This window comes from Carya illinoinensis, chromosome 11 (assembly GCF_018687715.1).
Source record: "Carya illinoinensis cultivar Pawnee chromosome 11, C.illinoinensisPawnee_v1, whole genome shotgun sequence".
Taxonomy (NCBI): domain Eukaryota; kingdom Viridiplantae; phylum Streptophyta; class Magnoliopsida; order Fagales; family Juglandaceae; genus Carya; species Carya illinoinensis.
Window position 1 is genome coordinate 29,741,681 of NC_056762.1, and position 21,776 is coordinate 29,763,456.

A 21,776-nucleotide genomic window follows, 5' to 3' on the forward strand; every position below is an offset into this window, starting at 1 on the left:
GGATCTTTTTACAAAAAAGTTTAGTGTTGATTATTAGCTTTTTCTAAATGGATGTTTTAAGTATGGTTTTGAACTTAGGATTGGAAGATGTTTGTTGCAAAATTTTGGTTTAAGCATGAGTTTTGAAGTTGGAAGGAATTGCAACAAAAATAAAGGGAAATGGCCTATGGATGTTTCAACCATAGTGTGTTCTTCATAGTTGTGTTTTGTTTTAAATTTTTCTCAGTTGATATTTAAGTTTAGGATAAAATTTACATGAGGAATGTAAATTTTAGAAACTTTTAGAGTTAGTATGCAAAATCCTTAAGTTATGGGTAAAACGGTCATTTTTCCACATGTAGAGAGTAAAATGAAAATTTTACTCTTTAAGTTAGTATTTTCCATATTTCAAATTATTAGTGATTTAGTTCTAACTTTTAGAATTACTAATTACAGTTCCTTGTGATCGCACTTGAAGTTTTATAAGAAACGCGGAGATCGAGGTAAGTTAGCTTTTAACTTACTAGCAGTCTACTGTGTATGTGTGCTAAGTAAAAGAACTACAGTGTATGTATGTGTGTTATCATATATGTCATGCCATGCCAAGTTATCACGTAATTGTCTATTATACAGAATTTATTCTGTCATTAATTTTTATCTGTTACATAATATATTCTGTTATGTATTACTGTACATTACAAGTACGTCATGCTAAGTATGCCATCTATTACATGTATGTCAAGTCATGTAATATTCACTATTGCAAATATATCATGTTAAATATGTTGTCTATTATATGTTATGCCATGTTACGAAATGTTTCTATCTCAAGTTGGTCATGTATTTCAAGTTATGTTCAAGTCACGTTATGTTACGTCAGGGCTTCAGTCCTTTTGTATTCCAGTCACGTTTCATCTTGAGTACATTATGTTTGTGTAGAATACATGGGGCCACAACAACTGTGGAGTATGTATTTAACTACAATTGTGATGCGTAGAATACATGGGGCCACAACAACTGTGGAGTATGTATTTTTCATGTTAAGTCAAGTTTGTGTAGAATACACGGGGTCACAACAACTGTGGAGTATGTATTTATACGTATAATACATGGGGCCACAACAACTGTGGAGTATGTATTTTTCATGTTAAGTCAAGTTTGCGTAGAATACATGGGGCCACAACAACTGTGGAGTATGTATTTACACGTAAAATACATGGGGCCACAACAACTGTGGAGTATGTATTTTTCATGTTAATTCAAGTTTCAAAGCAAGTTCATGCTAAGTCAAGTTTCAGATCAAGTTCATGTCAAGTCAAGTTCAGTTCATGTTTCAATTTAAGTTATGTCAATTATGCTATGTGTACTCCAAGTTATGCTTTAATTACTTATGAATTTGATTATGCATTTATGCTTTTACTGCCATCCATGCATCATTAGCTTGTGTGGAAGTTTTTTGTTAACTTACTGAGATTTGTAATCAAATCTCACTTTGGTAGTCCCAACTACTATTCCCCCTGAATGGTAGATCTTGTTACAGGACCTGAAGGAGAATCAGGAGTTGATCAACTAGACACAATTGACTAAGTGACGGTGCGACATAAATATTGATATAGTAATTAACGTAAATTACTACTTGTACGATTGAGTTGCATCTCTACTACTTTTTGGATCATAACCATTTTGGACTAGTGTTGGGATCTTAGTTGTTCAATGGATTTTTATGTATGAAGTATGTTTTAAGCATTTGGGATATTTTCAATTTGGTGCATAGTATTGCTAAAGAAAAAATTTATCCGCTGCGAATATTGCATATTGTTAGATGCATGTTAGGAATATTGCATCTTATATGTCATGAACGAGGGCAGGTAACCTTGTGTTGCATGTCTCGACGCTTCAAATGTCCGTCCGATTCCAAACGAAATTTGGGGGCGTCACATATTCAACATTGAACACCCTGTACTTCTAAAGCTAACTTAGCTAGTTGATGAGCCACTATCTTCACGTACCGCTCATTTTTATACTTTATTATCTCTTTTACATCTTCCACTATCTCTGTCTATACCGCTCATTTTTAAACTGAGTAAACGAACTTCACATACCACTCATTTTTAAACTTAATAAACCTCTTTTACATCTTCCACTATCTGTCTATACTAGGCCATATTAGTTTCCTTATTTTGTATTGCACTTAATTATTATTTAGAGTGCATTCCCTTTGAACATTACTTTGGAGAAACCTAGCTCAATACTCAATTCCACAGCTTTCCTAAGAGCCCAACATTCATCAGCTACCATAGATTGATAGGCACAATTTCTTTGATAGCAAGCTGAAGCCATAATCTCTCCTCTTCTATCTCTTTTTATAACTTCAACACCTATTTTATTTTATTTTTTTGCCATCCACAACAGCATCAAAATTTACTTTGTAAACACCATCTGCTGGTACTTGCCACTGTTGCTTCCCTAAGATTTTCTTCCTCAGAATTGTTTCTCTATCCGAGATTCTTTAGCTTCTTTAAATTTCCCAAACTTCCTAGTGCCTACGCTATCACTCTGGTAGGACTTAAAAAAGAATCTTCAAATAAGAATTTATTCCTTCTTAACCAAATGCCTTTCATGATAGAAGTTGTTTCTTCCAACTGTTCCAACTTCAATGACGTGCACAGATTTTTCCATAGTCCCATGAAGTCATCTCCATTGCTTGCCATCTTCTGAATTGAACTTCCTCTCTCTGCCCATACATCTCACGCAGTTGGGCATGTCCATGCGCTATGCATCACTATTTCTTCTTTCCTCAAACATACATTGCAGATTGGAAAATTAATCCAACTTGATTATAGAATAATTTATATTTTATTAGCCTGGTAATCGCGACAGAAAGATGAAAAATTTAAGTCACTTTGAATCTCAAGGTGGACTAAATTTAAATGATTAATAATTCATGGATGAAACGAAAACATATACAGTACATAAATTCTTTAGGGATCAAGATTTTGTTTTAATCTTGGAAAGGAAAAAATACTCTGGTGAGAATAATATCTTGTAAAAACATAATATATTATTTAAAATTAAAATATGTGTAATTAAAGATAGAAGATATTAAAAAGGCCTGCAACATCGTAGGGCTTTCTAAGAATAGGGGTGATAATATATTACATGACTCGTTAACCCAATACGAATACAACATAATAATAGTAGGTTAGAGTTTAGTCTTAATGGATTGGGTCAAAACAGGTTGACCCATTAAGATACGATTGCTTAACGGGTTGATAACGGGTCAACACATTATGACACGTTAAGAATGTTAAAATTACAATTATACCCTTATACCTAAAAGTAAAATTGTTAGAATTTCAATTTCGATATTTCTATTATTTGGATTGTAATTTTAGACTTGTAGTTAGTTTTATAATTTTTATAAATATTGTAATTTTAAAATTTATATAAAATTATGTTAAATTTAATCAGATCAACCTGGTTAATTTCGGACTTATTCAACCCATTTATATAAACAGTTTGAAACGAGTTATATTGTATCATGTTAAGATATTTTATAATATTCACTAATGGGTCAAAACGGATTGACACGACCCGTTATGTTAACGGGTCGTATTAGGGTTTGAAATTTTAACTAACGGGTTGAATTAGAGTTGAATTATATAATATAATATATATATTTTGATACAACACAAACACAATCTATTAACACGATTTGACATCCAATCCAAGAGCAAAGAAGAAGGAATATTGGGACCTTCCAATTACTGGATTCACCCATTGGCCCAACCGTAGTTCAGTGTTGAGGGGAACATATTCTCCACTCCACTCCTATATATACGCAGTTAACGCAATCGGTTCGGTCACTTAGCCATGGCTTCCTCGGACGTTAAACAAACGATAGGCGACCTCGACAAGGACTCCTTCGTGAGCCTCCTCTCGAAGCTCATTGGCGAAGCCAAGTACGTCCAGAACAATCCCCCCGAGCTGATCCCTGAGGAGGACAGGGTGGTCAAGCATGTCTTGGACGTCCTCCTTCCCTACAGTACCACCACAGGGGGAGGACCCCTGCTAGTCAACCATGTTACCTATTATCCAAGCAGGGGCAACGTGATTGTGGAGTACCCTGGAACTGAGCCTGGGAAGATCTTGTCCTTTGTGGGATGTCACATGGACGTGGTCACTGCTAATCCTAACGATTGGGTATGGTTCTTGCGCTTAATTTCGTGTCATCTTTTCTGGGTTTTGATCGAATTGTTAATTGAATCCCGTTTCATGATCACAAGTGAATCTGGGACGGTTACTTTGATTGTTTTCTCTCTCAGTATTATATACAGGGGGGCGTTATAAATTGGTTTGTGCGTAGGATATACTTGCCGTAAGTTATAGGATTTATATAAGTTTGTACTACTCTTTTCTATTTCTTGTATTTTAACTCCTTTATGTGATTTAATTTTAGCATTTCATATTTTACGGATTATAGGGCCGGGCTGTATGTCAATTGTATTGAATCTGTTGACTTTTAATCTGAACTGTGAAACTTTGGCGTTGTCGTTTCTGGGTATCATAGGTTTTTTTTTTTTTTTTTTTTTAACTTGACCATGCAGTTCCAATATTTGTGCATTCTGGTTTACTTTTTCAAGTTATGGTGTCTACTTGGAATTTCGCTCATTTCTTCTACATAAACCTGTTGTCATTTTTCTTACCGGGTTTAATCTCAGTTGACTCCCGTGATTGATACGACATCCCATCAACATAACAAATTTGTATGAAAATCAATCTCGTTATAAAAATTTCCCTTTTGTGCTCATTCAGTTTGCATTGTCTTTCATGGATTTTCTAGAAATGGCTTCAACACCACTCTTTTACCACATAAGGGATTTAACCATGTCAAGCTTTTGCCCAATTTATTCCCTTTGTTTTTTGGCTATCTTTGGTTTCTTCTCGCTCATTATTGGGAAATAAGTACAGAAATTTTTACTCATGAGCTGTTTTTCTTGCCTGCGGTATACTCTTCACTTTTTAAAAGGTATTCCTAACAAGTGAAGAGTATTCCTAAAAATAGGGTTTCAATTTACCCAATAAAAGGGGAGGGGAAAAAAAAAAGAAACCGAAAGACATCTGTGATTCTCAGTTTTTAGCCTCATGAGAGTACCTTTTCAATGGATGATCTTGAATGGTGTTCGCACTTTACAATGTATGAAAGATTAGATCCTTTTTTTCAATTTCTTTTCTAAAGACATTATTTATTTTTGTGTTCTCTGCAATGTACTTGAACTGTTTAGGATCTTTGCCTTTTCTCGTTGAGCTTTATCCATTATTTGTCAATCATAAGTTCAATGAGGCTTCAGCTTAGTTCTCTCGTCTGTGTATGAAAAGAATCGTTCCTTTTTCTTCAGATTTGAACATATGTAACGTTTATTTTGGAGAAGATGGTAAAATCTATGCCCCTTCAATTATATACACCAAAAAATAAAAATAAAAAAGATGGTACAAATCTTTGTTATGGAAATAGGAGTTTTTGAATTTTGTTTTCCATGTTTAGAATGATGGGTTTTTCTGTGTCTGGTTTAGTGATTATCTTTGTGCATCTTGTGTTTCTCATTTTTATAGGAATTTGATCCTTTCTCATTGAGCATCGATGGTGATAAACTTCGAGGCCGTGGAACTACTGACTGTTTGGGGCATGTTGCCCTGGTAACCGAACTCATGAAGAGGCTAGGGGAGACAAAACCCAAACTGAAATCAACTGTAGTTGCTGTCTTTATAGCCAATGAAGAGAATTCTGCCATTTCAGGTGTTGGTGTGGATGCACTTGTGAAAGATGGACTGCTCAATAAGTTGAAGGAAGGCCCACTGTAAGTAAATGGCATTTCTTGTGAATGAAAAGTAAAGCATGCATTGAAATTTTTACATTAATGCTTATCAGAGTTTAGTTTAGTTGTTGCATTTTTCACTTTTCTGCACAGGTTTTGGATTGACACAGCAGATAAACAACCTTGCATTGGTACTGGTGGCATGATACCTTGGAAACTTAAAGTGACTGGGAAGCTTTTCCACAGTGGCTTAGCACACAAGGTATACACACTGTTATGATTATGTCTAAGGATCACTTTTGTGTAAAAAAATTTTGTCCATATGTTTCCCTTAAAGACAGTTGCTAAGATTCTTACAATTAAAGCATTTACCAAATTTAGTGGATCAGTTTGCTGGTTTTCTGAGACTCTGAAAATGTTGGATAAAAACTGAAGAGAATAAGGAGGAAGGAACAGTTATCTTTGTTTGCAGATGAAAATGAATATAAGGAATTAAAATTTAGAAGTTCTTGTCTTATATACAACTTTCCGCTCGAGAACTGAGCATTAGTAATGTCTAGATAGATATGATTCAAGTTAGGCATCCCACCATGAAAAAAGAAAGGAAAAAAAAATCTCTAAGTTCGAGAGAATGCTTGATTGCAAGAGCTAAGAGCAACTAGGAGCAACTATGGCTGTCGATGGAGTGCAGGTGATACCCCATATGATAAGTGATGGTAGGTGTTGTATGGGATTTGACTTTACTCGGGAAGGATAAGTTCTTGTTCTTTATAATGTTCCAATGGGACTCTAATTGTATAATTGACTTGTCTTTTTGAAATATAAGCCATGTGATTTGACCCTTCTATTGGGGCATTACAAATGGTATCAGAGTCTATCCTAACTAGAAATGTGAGATTTGAGCCGTGCCACATACAACAGATGAACTTGACAAGGATGTTAGGAATTAAGGGGCCGAGATTGTAATACCCCATATGATAAGTGATGGTAGGTGGTGTATGAGATCCCACATTACTTGGGAAGGAGAAGTTTTGTCTCTTTATAATGTTCCAATGAGGCTCATTGTATCATTGACTAATCTTTTTGGAGTATAGGCCATGTGGTTTGGGTCTTCTATTGGGGCATTACAGTGCATGTTGCAAGCTGACTTGACATGAGTTGGGTTTCGTAAGACTAAATTTGAAGTCCTTAAGAGTCATTTATTGGGTCAGAAATAGGACTTGTAAATACATACATCTGAAGTATGACAAGATGTAGCAATTTCCGTCAAAGAAATCAGAACAGTGTGCCTTAAAACAAGGTAGAAAGGAAGGTGCTTGCCTAAACAGAAATAGTGACATAATTTCCAGATATTGCGTGCCTGTTCATTCGGACTTTTGAACAATCTGCAGGCTATAAATCCTTTGGAGCTAGCAATGGATGCACTCAAAGAGATCCAATCACGGTTTTATAGGGACTTTCCTCCCCATCTTCAGGAGCAGGTCTATGGATTTGCAACTCCTTCAACCATGAAACCAACCCAGTGGAGTTGTGAGGTTTTTTGGCTATACTGACAAATTTTGAGGCAAAAGAAGTTGCTTTAATTTTAGCAGGCTCACTTTCTTTGTTGCAGATCCAGGAGGTGGGATCAATCAAATTCCAGCAGAGTGTACAATTTCGGGAGATGTCAGGTTTATAATCATCTTAAAACTTTTTCAATACCTTTATCAGAAATGATGTCTCATTAAGAATCTTAATTTCCCTTGATCAGAAATGATCTCTCATTAATAATCTCAATCTTTCTTCCTTCTTCTCTATGGTTTTCAGGTTAACTCCCTTCTACAAGTAAGCAGCTTACTTCCTCTTTATATCAGAAGTTGTTGCTTAGAATCCGATTTCTTTAATCTGTAAATTTAAAGCAGCCTACTAATATGAGGACAAAAATCTAACTTACTAGCTCTAAATTTCATTTCCTAATTCACCATTCAGTGTGAAGGATGCAATGAAGAAGCTACAAGAATATGTGGATGACATTAATGACAACACAGAGAAGCTGGATTCACGTGGTCCTGTTTCAAAATATGTTCTGCCTGATGAAAACCTGCGGGGAAGGTCTGTCTCTCTCACTCTCTTCCTCACATGAATTTAGACAAATAATTTGGATACTCCTGTAAAAACTTTGCTGTAACGGAGTTGCATTTTATTTGGTATTACATTTTCTCTTCTAGTTCTACTCTTGTTAAACGGTTTATCCTTTTTTTTTTTTTTTTTGCCTACAGCCTTACATTAAGTTTTGATGAGGCAATGTCTGGAGTTGCATGTGATCTTAATTCACGTGGCTTCCATGTATTGTGCAAAGCAACGGAAGAGGTAGTTGGGCATGTAAAGCCTTACTCAATTACTGGAAGTTTGCCACTCATTCGTGAACTGCAGGTGAGTATCTCACTTTCTTCTGTGGCTTTCTCATGTTTTCACTGTACTTATCCATACTTTCCTTTCTCTCTAGGAAGAAGGATTTGACGTGCAAACTGCAGGCTATGGTATGATACTGTTACCATTTCTTTTTCACGATCACTTTTCAAAAAATATAACTCTTCAAGAAATATAAATTATTTCCTTTCCACGGTTGCAGTTATATTCTATGAACTAAATCTAGAAGTTAATGTGAAGTTTGATGAAAATTTTCCGGTGTTGTTAGAAGTGCACTTAAGTGCTTTGCTTATCAAAAGCGAAGTGCATTTACAAAAGCACACTTTAAGCATTATTTTTTGGGATTTTTTGTGTGAGCTTAAAGGGCAAAAAAGTGCGCTTTTTAATTTCTTTTAAAAACAAAATATAAAACATCATTTCAAGACCCAAAAAATGATGTGAACAAATCTTCTAAGTTTTTAGATGATATTGAAAGTCATTTACATACCATAGATCTACATAATGTCATACGTGATGTAGAACTCGATTGGTTCTCTTGATTGAAAGGTATTTGATTGCTTATGGCCGTAGCATGGAAGTCAATACCTACAATTCTTGAACTGTTTTGGTCATGACCATTTTGGTATATTTTGATGAGGATTGCTATAGCCACAAAGAAATTATACAAAAGTAATTTTATAAACTAACGTGATTTCATATAATTCGTTAGATCTATTTTATAATAAAAATAATTTTACAATCTGATAAATCGCATGAAAATACGTTAATTTGTAAAATTATTTTTATGTAAATTATTTATAATTAAAGTATTTCTCTATTTTGATCCAAGGATGTACTTCAATTTGATTATGACTATAAATAATTTGTTAATGAGTGGCTGTCAATATCATATATGCGTATATTAAGAACCAGATAATTATATAAAATGTTATGTTTAAAGCTTGTCCACCACATGGGTGGGGCCACCCTCATGGTGGTCATTCCATTTTCTTTTTTTTCTTTTTTTCTTTTTTTTTTGTTCTTTTCGAAGTTTGATGTATTTAAATTTTTTTTTAAAAAAAATATGATTCTTTTTTTAAAAAAATTATTCATTATTATGTTAAAAAAAATTTTAAAGTTGACACATGACAATCTGTGAAGCAGCCACGTGTTTTCAACTAGCATTGATGGATGAAAAAAGTTAACAAAGGGTCCTCTTTCTAATTAGCTCAGTCATACAACATGTGGCTAATTCTCAAAAAAAGTTTACAGGATCTTAAACCTAAGTACCCCATAGCACAAGGGTGTTAGACCTAAATTTTCTAAATCTAAGTAACAAGTTGACTACTTGATTTTCATGTTGCATTACTCTAATAAATTGAGTTAATAGGCTAAATATTTTTCCATCTTGCTTTTTAAACCTTTTTTTTTTTTAATTGTCTTTTGTGGGTTTTTGTTATTGTACATTAATTTTAAATATATGAACTTTACTTCAATCAAGTGCGCGCTTGCACTTTGCACCTAGGCTCTAGAAGGTGTTTGCGCTTAAGTGCACCTAGCGCTTTTAACAACACTGAATTTACCTTAATAATCTCATGCTGTAAATGCCATTACTTAAGTGCATACTGTAGAGATTAAAAAAAAAAAAAAAAGTTTACAATATTTTCTCAAGTAAAGGATATAACTGCCATAGGCTACACTAGTCCATAATTTCCTTTGCTCTTCTTATGCTATGCAGCCTCTTTAGCCATGATCAAGGTGAGTAGATTTAGGTGGGGTGATTGCTTGGGGTGGTGCATAGTCTGTAAGGCTGTAGGAGTGGCAATATATGACATAACCCGTAAATCCATATGAACAAAACATAAAATTAGCAACTTTAACTTTGATATAAATGAGTTCGGGTCAAAATGGGTCAACCCCATAAAACAATATCAATAAACGGGTCAACCTAAATTTTTATTTGAATGTTACAATTACAATATGCTTATTTTTGTTATTGTTGGGATTGTAATATTGGTAATATTAAAGGTTAATATCTAAAACTATTGAAAATGTTAGTAAGTAGTCTTATTTTTTTTGGAGATATTAACTATAATGTGGCTACTAAAAATTCTAGAAATTAATTTTTATTTGAAAGTATGTTAATCCGATCAAACAGATTATACGGGTCAGTTGAACTCGTTTGCGTGAATTGGGCCATATCGTGTTAACCCAATTCTAATTGATTATTAAACAAGTTATGCAAGTCGTGTTGTGTCACCTGTTGTTTATATAGGTTGTGTTTGGATTTTAAGATCTGGCACATTTAATGGAATGGGTTGTGTTCAGGTTAACCCATATAGTCAAATATTCATGACTTGACACGATACAACAGGACACGAACACAATTTGCGATCAAGAATTGTCACCAGTCTAAGGGTTTAGCAAGCAACAATCAAGGATAGAAGGAAATTAGGTGCTCAACCATGCTAGGAGGACGTTACTCTTGAGTATCAGCACAAAGAATAAATGCCAGCAGAGCTGGTGACACTTTTAACATAGGTGTTTTTTATATTGAACACTGGTTTACTTGAAGCATCATTCCAATCTACATGGTCAGTACGCACTCAGCACATTGGGTGGATTATGGGGATAGAGATGATGATATTGGTGATTTTTAAGCCTATTCCTTTCTAGAGTAAGGAGAAGTATTGCTCTCTGCAGTTTGAGGGTTGCAATTTTTTGGTAGCTTTCCACATTTTGATTGAGTGTTATGATGTTAACACTATCTTGGTAAGTCATGGTTTTTAAATGCCAATAGATTTAATTTCCACAGTTTTAAAGCATGAGACTGAAATGACTTTCATAAATAGTGCCAATTACTAAGTTACTTTATCTTTGCTTTCATTGATTTTCTGGCATATATGCACTGCATGTTTATTGATTTGAATTTCACATAACTTCGATGCATTCAAGAAGGAAGAAGATCTTATTCATCACATTTGCATCATATTTTCAGGTTTAATGGCCACATACCATGCCAAGAATGAGTACTGTCTTCTTTCAGATATGTGCCAAGGCTACCAAGTCTTTGTCAGCATCATCTCTCAATTAGAAGATTTTGTGAAATGATAAGTGCTAATGATAAAACCAAATAATGGCGCTTGACTCTGTTTCGACAGATTAGTGATTATATGATTGTCCAAACTTATTTACGTTATTGGCCTGCTATTGCAAAGTGAGTTACCAATTGCATAATATGCCAATATGCCTGTTTTTCTGATCTGGAGTTTTGTTCACTTAGATTTGCTTATCCTTTTAGCTCCACTCAACGTTTATTAGTGAGACAGTAGATGGATAACTATAACAAAAGAATTTGGACGACTCCTCGCATGCAACTCTCTGAAGAATGACTTTCTATTTCTTCACTTACATAATTCTTTGACTCTAAGAGTTTACAAGGTTGGTACATCGTAGTGGCCAGTTCTGTTCTCAGTTTTCAATGAAGAAGGTTAGAAGTTGAGAGTGTTGATTCACCAATTCAAAGTTGGAAAATGAGAAATGAATATCCATTGAGGGTGAAAAATTTATGTTAGTTGCATTGCTTTCAGGCATCCAGGGAGCTTAGATATTGCTGAGAAATGAGCATTTGTGAATATTCATAAGAGCGAAGAGAGGATGGTGTTGTTCCGTCAACAATCGTCATAGCACAGCGGCGTTATCCAAATGGGGTATACAAGAGAGCTCATGATAGAATCAAAAATATTTTCGCTCATGAAGGAAAGCAGTTTGCTAGGTATCATGGATGGAAGGTCGAGCACGAGTTACTGTTGGAATTTTTCACAGTGCAATGGCTTGGTAGAGTACTGGAGGATGGTCTAGAATGACAAAAAAAGGAGTTTTACCCGACGATTAGGGAGGACATCGCAACTTTATAGCACAGCAATGCTCAAATATTCGTGGTCAATATATGGTTGTAGTCGAATATAGTGGGGGAGGAAAGTGAAGTTTTATCATTATAGTTGAAAAGGTGGAGGGGAGAGGATGAAGGAGATTTAGGGAGACACTATTGAAGTGTATGCAAGAAGGGAGAAGCATGAGTGGTTCTTGCGGAGGAGCGTAGTTGAGGCCAATGGTGGAGGAGCTTCAACCGAATATACAATCCTACAAGGAGGTGCTCATGTTGGCAATGACTCATCATGAAACGCGAGTAGGAGATAGCAGTACACTATTGGAAATGTACATAAAGCTGCTCAGTTTGCCTTATGGATAGGGGGCATTGGCAAGGAAGTTGTCCACCTGGAGGAGGTTGACATACACAGTACATAAGGTGGAAAAATTGCTTAGGTGTATTGAGGGTAAAAGGGAAATGGACACGGATCTGGCAAGTAAAGGGCTAGGGTGGGCTTTAGTGAATGAAGGCCCATCAAGGCCACTAATAAGCAGTAAAATATGGAGGTGGGCTCGAATATTGCTGGGCCTTTGCCCATGGGGCTATTTTACGAAAGAATGTTGTTTTACGAAAGAAAGCACGAGACCCAACCCATGTGGAGAGAATGCAAGGGGGCCCGCAACCAGTTGAGGATCCGTCAATGGAGATAGAAGATGACTGTGATGGCGATGGAGCATTTAATAGGTTATTAGAACACATCTTGTCTAGAAAATGGCAGTGGAGATCCAATGGGTATTTCTACACAACCATGTATCGATTCATCAACGAGTGGCGGCCAGAAAAACGCCGATGTGCTGTGGGAGAGAAGTGTAAACTTCGACAAACCCCTAAAAATAGCTTCTCGATGATTTTGAGATGGATGAGCACTCAAAGGAAAATTTGGAGGCATGTTCCAATGACCTATCCCAATTTGCTAGTGAAGAACTTTAACTTTATGCAGAAGAGACTTCCCAAAGACTCATCCAGGTGCACAATGGGCTTGAAGGGAGGGTGGAAATTTTTATGTGGAGGAGACATAGGGTCTATCTATGGAATTAAGAGTGGGTGAGCCTATCCCCCTGAATTATATGCTACCAGATCAATCTAGTGTTTCATACTATGTTTTACACAAGATGAAGGAAATTCAACAATGTATGGGGATGGAGTGTGAAGGTTTCGAAGAACAGTTTATGGCTTTGCTTACCGCCATTGAAGTGGGCCACCGGCAGCTTAGGAAAGCTAGCTCAAAAAAACAATGGGAGGTTAAGAGGTTAACATGGTCGTTGAATTATAAGGGTAGTTCCAGCATGGACAAATCAAAAGGGAAGAGGCTAGCGTCCCTCTAACGAAACCCAAAATTGTGTTGTGGAATGTCCGCAGGCTTAAACAAGTGAATAAGTGTTTCCAAATAAGAATCTTGCTTCGTGAGTGGAAAACAGACATTGTATGTTTACATGAGACAAAATGGAAATTAATTACTAGAAGTATTGTGCGAAGTATATGGAATTGTGTACATATGGATTGGGTGTATCTGGCATCTAATGGGGTGTCTAGAGGTGTATTGGGGATGTGGGATAGACGGGTGGGAGAAAATAGAGGAATTCATAGAGGAGTTCACGATGGCATGATCCTTTAAGAGTGTGATAGATAACTTTCTATGGGTTTTTGCAGTTGTCTATGGACCAAACTTAAACAACAACAAAAGACTATTGTGTGAAGAATTAGTTGGAGTACATAGCTGGTGGGACCTTCCATGGTACATTGATGGAGATTTTAATGTCATAAGAATGTTTCGGAAATAGAATACTACGGCTAGCAATGAAAAAATTCTTGGAGTGCATTTTTTTATTTGAACGTAGTGGATCTGCCTTTAGTGGGGGGGTTCTTTCACATGGTCTAATAATCAGACGTGGTCTCAGCTGAATAAATATTTTATATCACCAAAATGGGAAAGTCATTTTTCGGATGTATGTCAAAAGAGAATGCCTAGTCTTTGTTTGGATCATTGGTCTATCATGCTGGATTGCAGTGGTCTCCAAAGAGGGTGTCGATACTTTAAGTTTGAAAATATGTTGCTGAAATCTGAAGGCTTTGTGGACAAGGTTAAATAGTGGTGGTCCTCATATCAGATACAAGGTACCCCTAGTTTCATCTTTGCTAATAAACTAAAAGCTCTAAAAAAAGATTTAAAAATTTGGAACATTAAGTCTTCTGGTGATTTAGGGGAATGCAAGAAAAGCAAGTTGATGGAGATCCAAGAGTTCTGGAGGATACAAGAGGACCAGGCTCTCACATAGGAAGAACTAGCTCAGAAGACAGAGTTGGTCTCATATCTTGAGAGTGAAGAGACTTCTAGGCGTAAAAAATCAAGAGCATTGCGGTTAAAGGAATAAGATCGAAGCACAAACGTCTTCCACAAAATCACTAACTCTCATAGGAGAACCAACAACATTGAGATGCTGAAAATTGGTGGTGTTGATTGTAAGGAAGCTCAGGTGATTCACAATCATGTAGTTGATTTTTTTGCACATTTACTTACCAAGCAGGAGGGATGGCGGCCTATCCTTGATGGGCTTGTTTTTTAATCTATTGGATTGCATGATGTTTCTCTATTGGAGAGGCCTTTTGAGAAGGCGAAGGTTCACGAAGTAGTGAAGAGAATGGTCAAAGATAAGGCATTAAATCCTAACGGCTTTTCTATGGGCTTCTTTCAAACATGCTCTTTCTAGATAGTAGAGCATGTTTCTAGATGCAGTTCTTATCGCCAATGAATGTCTTAACAGTAGACTGAAAGTTGGCATGGCAGGGATCGTTTGTAAGCTAGACATGGAGAATGCGTACGACCATGTTAATTGGAATTTTTTAACTTTACCTTCTTGGGAGGTATGGATTTGGGGCGAGGTGGCGGTCATGGATTCGCTGGTGCATATCAACGATGAAATTCTTAGTTTTGATAAACAGAAGTCCAACTGGTTTCTTGGCTGGCTTCTCGATTGGAGCCCTGGATCAAGGAATTATTAATATTTCTCATTTGTTATTTGCAAATGACATTTATCTTTTGTGAGGTAGATCATAACCAGGTTTAGGCACTAAAGGCCCTTCTACTTTGTTTTGAAGTAGCGTCCGGATTAATAGTGAACTTTGACAAATTAGAGATGGTTTCAATTAGAGGTGTTCATAATATAAGGCAGCTGGCTAGCACACTACGGTGTAAGATTGCATCTCTTCCTATGACTTACCTTGGTATCCCGTTGGGAGCTGACTCAAGAGCTTTTTCAATATGGGACACGGTGATTGAGAATATAGAGCAAAGACTAGCAGGATGAAAGAGAATGTACATATTGAAAAGTGGTAAGATTACCTTGATTAAGAGTACATTGTCTAATTTACCAACTTACTTTCTATCTCTATTTCCTATCCCAACAAGTGTGGCACTACGAATTGAGAAAATCTAACGTGATTTCTTGTGGAGTGGAATGGATAAGGAGTTCAAATTCCACCTAATCAATTGAGAGAATGTATCCCTATCTCCACCAGTGGTTTGGGTATTAAAAACATGAGAATTTTTAATCAGGCGATGCTTGGAAAATGATTGTGGATATACAATCAAGAATCAGAAGTCCTATGGAAGTTAGTGATTAATAGCAAATTTGGAGGCCTGTGAGGAGGCTAGTGTACTAAATAAATGAGAGGGGCTTGTGGAGTGGGATTATGGAAGCATATAAGAAGAGGATTGGGGGGTCTTTACTCGATATACAATATTTGTTCTGAGTGAGGATTCTAGGATTTAATTCTGGAGTAATATTTGATGTGGTCACAGTGCTATAAATAATTTATTTCCTTCAGTTTTCCAGGTTGCAAGTGCCAAAGAAACTTCAATGGCTGAAGTCATGGTAATATCAGGAGAACAAATCCAGTGAAATATCAATTTTATTAGGGTGACACAAGATTGAGAAATGAGCAGCTTTGAAGACTTTTTCAGCCTTTTGTACTTCATAAAACCGAGCAACTAGCGAGAATATATGTTGTGGTAGATACCCACAAGTAAATGTTCATTCTCGGTTCGCTCTTTATATAGGTCTCTCATATAAGAGCCTAACATTCAGTTTTCATAGAGAAGGATTTGGAGACATAAAGTGCCTCCCAAAGTGGCATTTTTCATGTGGATAACTTTTTTGGGTAAGATCCTCACAACCGATAATTTGAGGAAATGCAAGGTGGTCATCGTGGGTTGGTGTTGCATGTGTAAAAAGAGAGTGAGTTTGTGGACCATCTCCTACTACATTGTGAGACAAGTAGAGTGTTATGGAATGAGGTGTTCAGCATAATGGAGTTGGCTTGGGTTATGTCCACAACAGTAGTGGCAGTTCTGGCTAGCTGGACAAATTTAAGAAGCATTCAATAAATTAAAGTTATGTGGAAGATGGTCCTTATATACATCATGTGGTGTTTGTGGCATGAGCACAATGATTGAATGTTCAAAGATTAGGAGAGATCAATAGAGGAACTAAAAGCTTTATTTATTAGACCTTTATGTACTTTGGCCATAGTTGTTGACTTTAATGACCTTGATTTATATGATTTTCTTATTTATATTGCGCTTACATAGTTTGAACATACCTTCGTAGATCTCCTTGTGTACTTGGCTATGCCTTGATTAACAAAATTGTTTACTCAGGAAAAAAAAATAAAAAATCTTTGACTATTACGAGTTCGATATCTGTCTCAAATTGAGACGTTTGGCCACTGATAGAATGTATGAGTTCAGCAATCTCGTACGAGTTAACCATGGCTAATAAGTACACTCTTTTGAAACCTCTTTCGTTTTTATGTTTAAATTTTAAGTAGTATTATTTTATGTAGTTGTATAATAACTATGATATAGTTGTCTTTCTATCATTTCTCTTTTACTTTTACCTTGAAATTTGAAGAAATATCATAACTAAAGTGGGATATGCAATATAAATCAGAAATAACCATTGGTATTGAATTTTAATATGTTAAGCATTTGCGTCAATAAGTGAGACACGAGTCGCGAAGGGTTAAAGAGACCGCTGGCCAACTATGATACAGAAACCTCTATTTTGGTTAACAATGACCCTCTGCATAACAGCTGAGCTGCAGTTCTCAAGCTATTCAACTTTATTCAAAGTATTTTTTTTTTTTAATATAAAAGTATTAGTCACCTTTTCATTACTTAAAAGCTCCATTTTTCACTCTACTTATGACCTCCACACTAACGCGGCACAACAATAGTCAAAAAGCAAAGTCAAAGCTGAGGCCCCGTAGCAAAGACAGGTGAGGAAAATGAAACAACTTCACAGATGATAGTTTAGGTATGCAATTCAACTTGTATAGTCTTGGTGTATGTGTGCTTTAACTTTGTAACTTATACACTGTTCATATACAGAAAACCTATTTTTCTATGCCATATACAGAGTTATTTACCTTAAATCGAACTTGCAAACTTCTACAACTCTGCTATCTGAGTATGCTAATTTCCTTCAGACTCTGGTTATTCCTTATTGAATAGCAGCTCCTTCATAGGTTATTCCGAGTTCTTTCCTTCTAATTTAAGCTGCTGGATTCTTTGGCGTAGTCGCCGCCGGTGGTCATGTATTTTCCAAAGGCCATGTCCCAATATAACGGCAGAATATATACCATGGGTGATAATGGGAGCAAGAATGTTATTCGTCTGTCACATTTGCATCAAAAGAAACAGAAACCAGATATATCACTTTCATTCTCTTGAAATGAAATTATAATCTTAACAACAAAATGACCATCTTGTATACTAGAATTACCTGGATCCATTCAAAACCAAGGTAAAGTGCCAACAGTCCTTCCAGGAGGGGAGAATAGATCTTTTTCATTTGCCTCTTCTGATACCATGCTGCAATTATTATCCAAAATCAGATGAAGGAATTAGAATCAGACATCACAGCGGGGTAGAATCTGTATGCAGCAAAATACTTCACTCGTGTTTCGCTAGCTTTTATCATTTTCAGGGTGGAAGGTTTTATTGAGATGGGAATAAGAGGAAATATTAATTTTTTTTCTGCACCCACTCCCCCCTAAAAAAAATCCTCTGGCAATTAAATGGTAAAGGACATGGACCGGTGATAGAATGGTGTTATATGTACAGGAGGATTAGAGAATCTGTAGATCATCTTTTACTTACTCTCAAGTAGCTAGCACTTTCTGGAAAACTATTTTCAGTCACTTTGGACCAAACTGAGTGATGCCTAGATGAGTGGTACATTTATTAGCGTGCTAAAAGTGAACTTTTTTTAGTCACCGTATGGACACCCTATGGAAACAGATCTCAATCTGTTTAATGTGGTGCATATGGAGAGAAAGAAATGAATGAGTTCTTGAAGAGAGCACAAGGAATGTCGAGGACCACAAGGCTTTCTTTCTCAATCCACTTTACCATTGTATGGCAGCCCGCTTATGTCTCTCTAGATTTAGCTTTAGTTTCCAGGATTTTCTTCATCTCTTCACTTTCTCTAATAATATGTATCTGATGTATACCACCTATTTACTCGGATAATATCTTTTGATCATTAATAAAATGCATCTCACCCATACATCCCAAAAAATATCCTATCAAAAAATGAATAGATCTCCGCAACAACTAAGTGATAAAGCATGGATCATGCTGATAGGAGACATCAATAAAAACTGGTGTAACTTTTGCAAATGAGTGAAAATGTAGGTACTAAGTTTGCAATTAACTCTATAAAAAACTTTTTTTTTTTTATAAGTAATAAGAATTAACTCTATAAAAAACTAGTTCTTAACTTAAAGAAATTAGAGGTTAGATTGAAGGTTGTTCGTGGCTACTTCCATGAAAATAGTTAAATATACTTTACATTGCCAATCTAGCTGAAGTGGAATGACCACCACAATCACCATCAAAATATTTTTCTAAAGAAGTGGTTTCAAAACCATGGAAAAGAAACAAGCTCATTTTCAAAATTAGTACCTGCGAAGAGCTTCTTCAGATCTTCGCGACCTGATCGAGATTGCAAAACTGGAGCAACGATGTACGTGGGGTCTGAAGAAAAATTGAGCAACTGGTCAATCTAAATTGAGGGTTTAAATTCAGGGAACATTTCTTGATAAAATGACTTATTTGGGAATCAAACCTTTGGGAGAAGCAGCTGCATAATAAAGAGAACCTGTCAAGCAAGCTGTAATCACAGCTGCAAACGCCTGAGCAAATGGGACAAAAGGAGGTAGCACCCCGGTCTACACTCAGAAGGAACTTAAAATAATTAGTCGCAGGCAATATTTCATTATCACTACTGATGACAGGAAGGAGCATTACTTGGGTACATACCAGAGATGCCATTCCTTGAGCATCAGTTACCAGATCAGTGCCCCTTAGAAATATATCAGCCAATGCTCCCTTTTAACTCGCAGAAAAAATGAAATACATATTTAGTAATAGTGAAATAAAACGAAAACCGAAATTAAAGTATCATGATTAAACTTCTTCCTGCAGAAAAGTGATTCATTAGCTGCATAGCTTTCATCTTTCTGAGATACAATAAACTAGGGGCAAGTTCAACAAAATTATCAGGGAAAAAAAAAAATAATACCATTTAGGATAGAAATTAAGGGCACCTTTCATAGTATCTCTTCACCAATACATTAAGGATAGAAATTAACATATCTTATGAGAACAAACCTGAACAGCAGCCCTGTAGAAAAGCTCCTCTCCCACTGAGCTTGCTGCAACGATTAGTATAAACTGCAAAAGGAGGGAGGATGATTAAAACATTTCCTGTACAGAATGACATTCACAGAGTATGTCATAACCGCACAACTATTAGAAAACCTACCTGCCATGGTGACATTCCATAGAAGAAGTTCCATAGCTCCTCATCCTCCACATCTCTGATGGCACGAGCATGAGGTGACAACTTCACAACTTCATCCTATATCCATGCCGATTTTAAAGGTAATAAATATGTGTCCATATGTAATAGTGATGTTTCTAATTCAAAAAAGCAAGTCTATGTAAAACTGAGTGTCAATCGTATGACCTCAAGTAATTTATGCCAAAAAATAATAATAATAATAATAAAATCATAAATTTATATAGAACAAACCAAACCGAAGATGCTCTGTTCATTGAGATACAAACAATGGAATTGCTCAAGATATAGGAAGCCAGGAGGCAATATAAGAACAAATCACAAATCCGCTATAAAGTCAAAACCTGTAAAAGTCAAAACTTACATCTAGTATAAACAGAAGGGCCATGATTGGAGGAGCTGCATATCCAAGTCCTTCCAGTATGGCATCTAACGACGAATGGAAACCTCCCATAGAATCTATGCCAGCGATTGAGCATATGAACCTTCCTGCTAGAGCCATTGCGACATAGATACCTGACATAAAACCAAACCAGAATAAATGTTGTGGGAAAAATAAAACTTTTCAGAAAGTATATCAGCATACAGCTTTTCCTCCCTCTCTCGAAAATGAATATTTATTTTGTTAGTACCTAATAGATATGCTACTTTTTGCCCTCAACATTTTTTTTTTTCTGGACTGCAAAAGGAAAGAATAAAGGAACAAATCTATATAAAGAAAGCACAAAAAGTTGACCAAACTTTTGAACTACTCCCAGCACCCCCGGGCCAAAAAAGAAAAAGAAGGGAAGAAAAAGAAACCCAGGAACAAAAACATGGGCATTCCATTATACTATGGATTATTATGGTTTTATGCTTACTTCGTAGCATTAACAATTTCTGAGATACAATGGACATGCAAAACCCGAGAGAAAAATGGAACAAATAAGTGAATGGAATGGAACTGACCGATTCCGTAGCTGAGTCGGACGAAGGCGCCAATCTTCTCCCAGACGGGGAACTCGGCCTCGCCGAAACGCTGATCAAATGTGGTGACCTCCATGGCCGGGCCCGTGAACCTTCCTTCTCTTCCACTCGCTTCTCGCTCTATTCTTCCATCAACACCCTCGCCACTCCGATCCGCAGAGGCCCTAACGCACCGCAGTGGAGCCCTTCCTCCGTCAAAGCAGAGCTTCTTCTTCTGTCTGGCTGGAAACTCCCCGAGCTTCGAGCACAACCCAGCTAATGCGGGCAACGAAGTCGTTGTGGTAAACGACATCAATGGGAGCTCTGCTTAGTAAAGGGACTGTTCTTCTTCTTCTGCTTCTCCGTCTTCGTCTCGTTCATTGAACATAGCTTTGGGATGAGCTCTGAGGACTTCCCAGCTTTCACGGTGGCAATACATTTGGGTCGTCGATTCATTGGTCGTGTTCAACACAGGCCCCAGAATATCCTGCTGACCTATGAAAGCCGAACACGTGGAGATAATGCTGGCAACCCGTCTCACAGTTGGAAATTCTGAAGTTATCCAATCTTTGCCACTTTACAGATTTTTATTCTTTCTTTTTTTTCTCCCCCTTTTATTCCCACCGTTTTGAATTCAGAAATCAAAGTCGTCGTGAGAGCATTTCTATCCCCTTTTTTATTATATTTTTTAAATTTTAATTACTTCTTATTTTTTTTAAATTTTATTATTATTTTTTTTAAATCTCTTACATCTGATTGCCTATAATTTTTTTTATTTTATTAAAATAATTATTTTATTATTCTTTTCTCTCACTTCTCTTTATATTTTTCTTTATATTCTATTAAAATATA

General features: G+C 36.2%; 2 protein-coding genes across 5 annotated transcripts; one reads left to right on the forward strand and one right to left on the reverse strand.

The window, feature by feature from the left end:
* The first annotated feature begins 3,753 nt into the window (after positions 1-3,753).
* Positions 3,754-11,461, forward strand: LOC122281157 (acetylornithine deacetylase). Of its 3 annotated transcripts, none has more exons than XM_043092461.1 (10): positions 3,754-4,182; positions 5,593-5,837; positions 5,949-6,057; positions 7,187-7,325; positions 7,408-7,465; positions 7,602-7,619; positions 7,764-7,886; positions 8,054-8,207; positions 8,281-8,314; positions 10,558-11,057. In XM_043092461.1, the coding sequence occupies exons 1-10, from the start codon at positions 3,853-3,855 to the stop codon at positions 10,605-10,607; spliced, it is 1,260 nt and encodes a 419-aa protein (XP_042948395.1). In that variant the 5' UTR covers positions 3,754-3,852; the 3' UTR covers positions 10,608-11,057. The 3 variants fall into 3 exon arrangements, with proteins under 3 accessions (XP_042948395.1, XP_042948396.1, XP_042948394.1); XM_043092462.1 differs by having other exon boundaries at positions 3,756-4,182; positions 10,512-11,057; XM_043092460.1 differs by lacking the exon at positions 10,558-11,057 and adding an exon at positions 11,182-11,461 and having other exon boundaries at positions 3,758-4,182.
* Positions 11,462-17,369: 5,908 nt separating this feature from the next.
* LOC122281158 lies at positions 17,370-21,355 on the reverse strand. Of its 2 annotated transcripts, none has more exons than XM_043092463.1 (9): positions 20,928-21,355; positions 20,344-20,495; positions 19,944-20,039; positions 19,790-19,852; positions 19,427-19,507; positions 19,245-19,347; positions 19,082-19,153; positions 17,898-17,986; positions 17,370-17,788 (listed from the first exon to the last, which is right to left on the reverse strand). In XM_043092463.1, exons 1-9 carry the CDS (start codon positions 21,235-21,237, stop codon positions 17,642-17,644), a joined length of 1,113 nt encoding a protein of 370 aa, XP_042948397.1. In that variant the 5' UTR covers positions 21,238-21,355; the 3' UTR covers positions 17,370-17,641. The 2 variants fall into 2 exon arrangements, with proteins under 2 accessions (XP_042948397.1, XP_042948398.1); XM_043092464.1 differs by having other exon boundaries at positions 19,439-19,507; positions 20,928-21,354.
* Between the last annotated feature and the right edge of the window lie 421 nt (positions 21,356-21,776).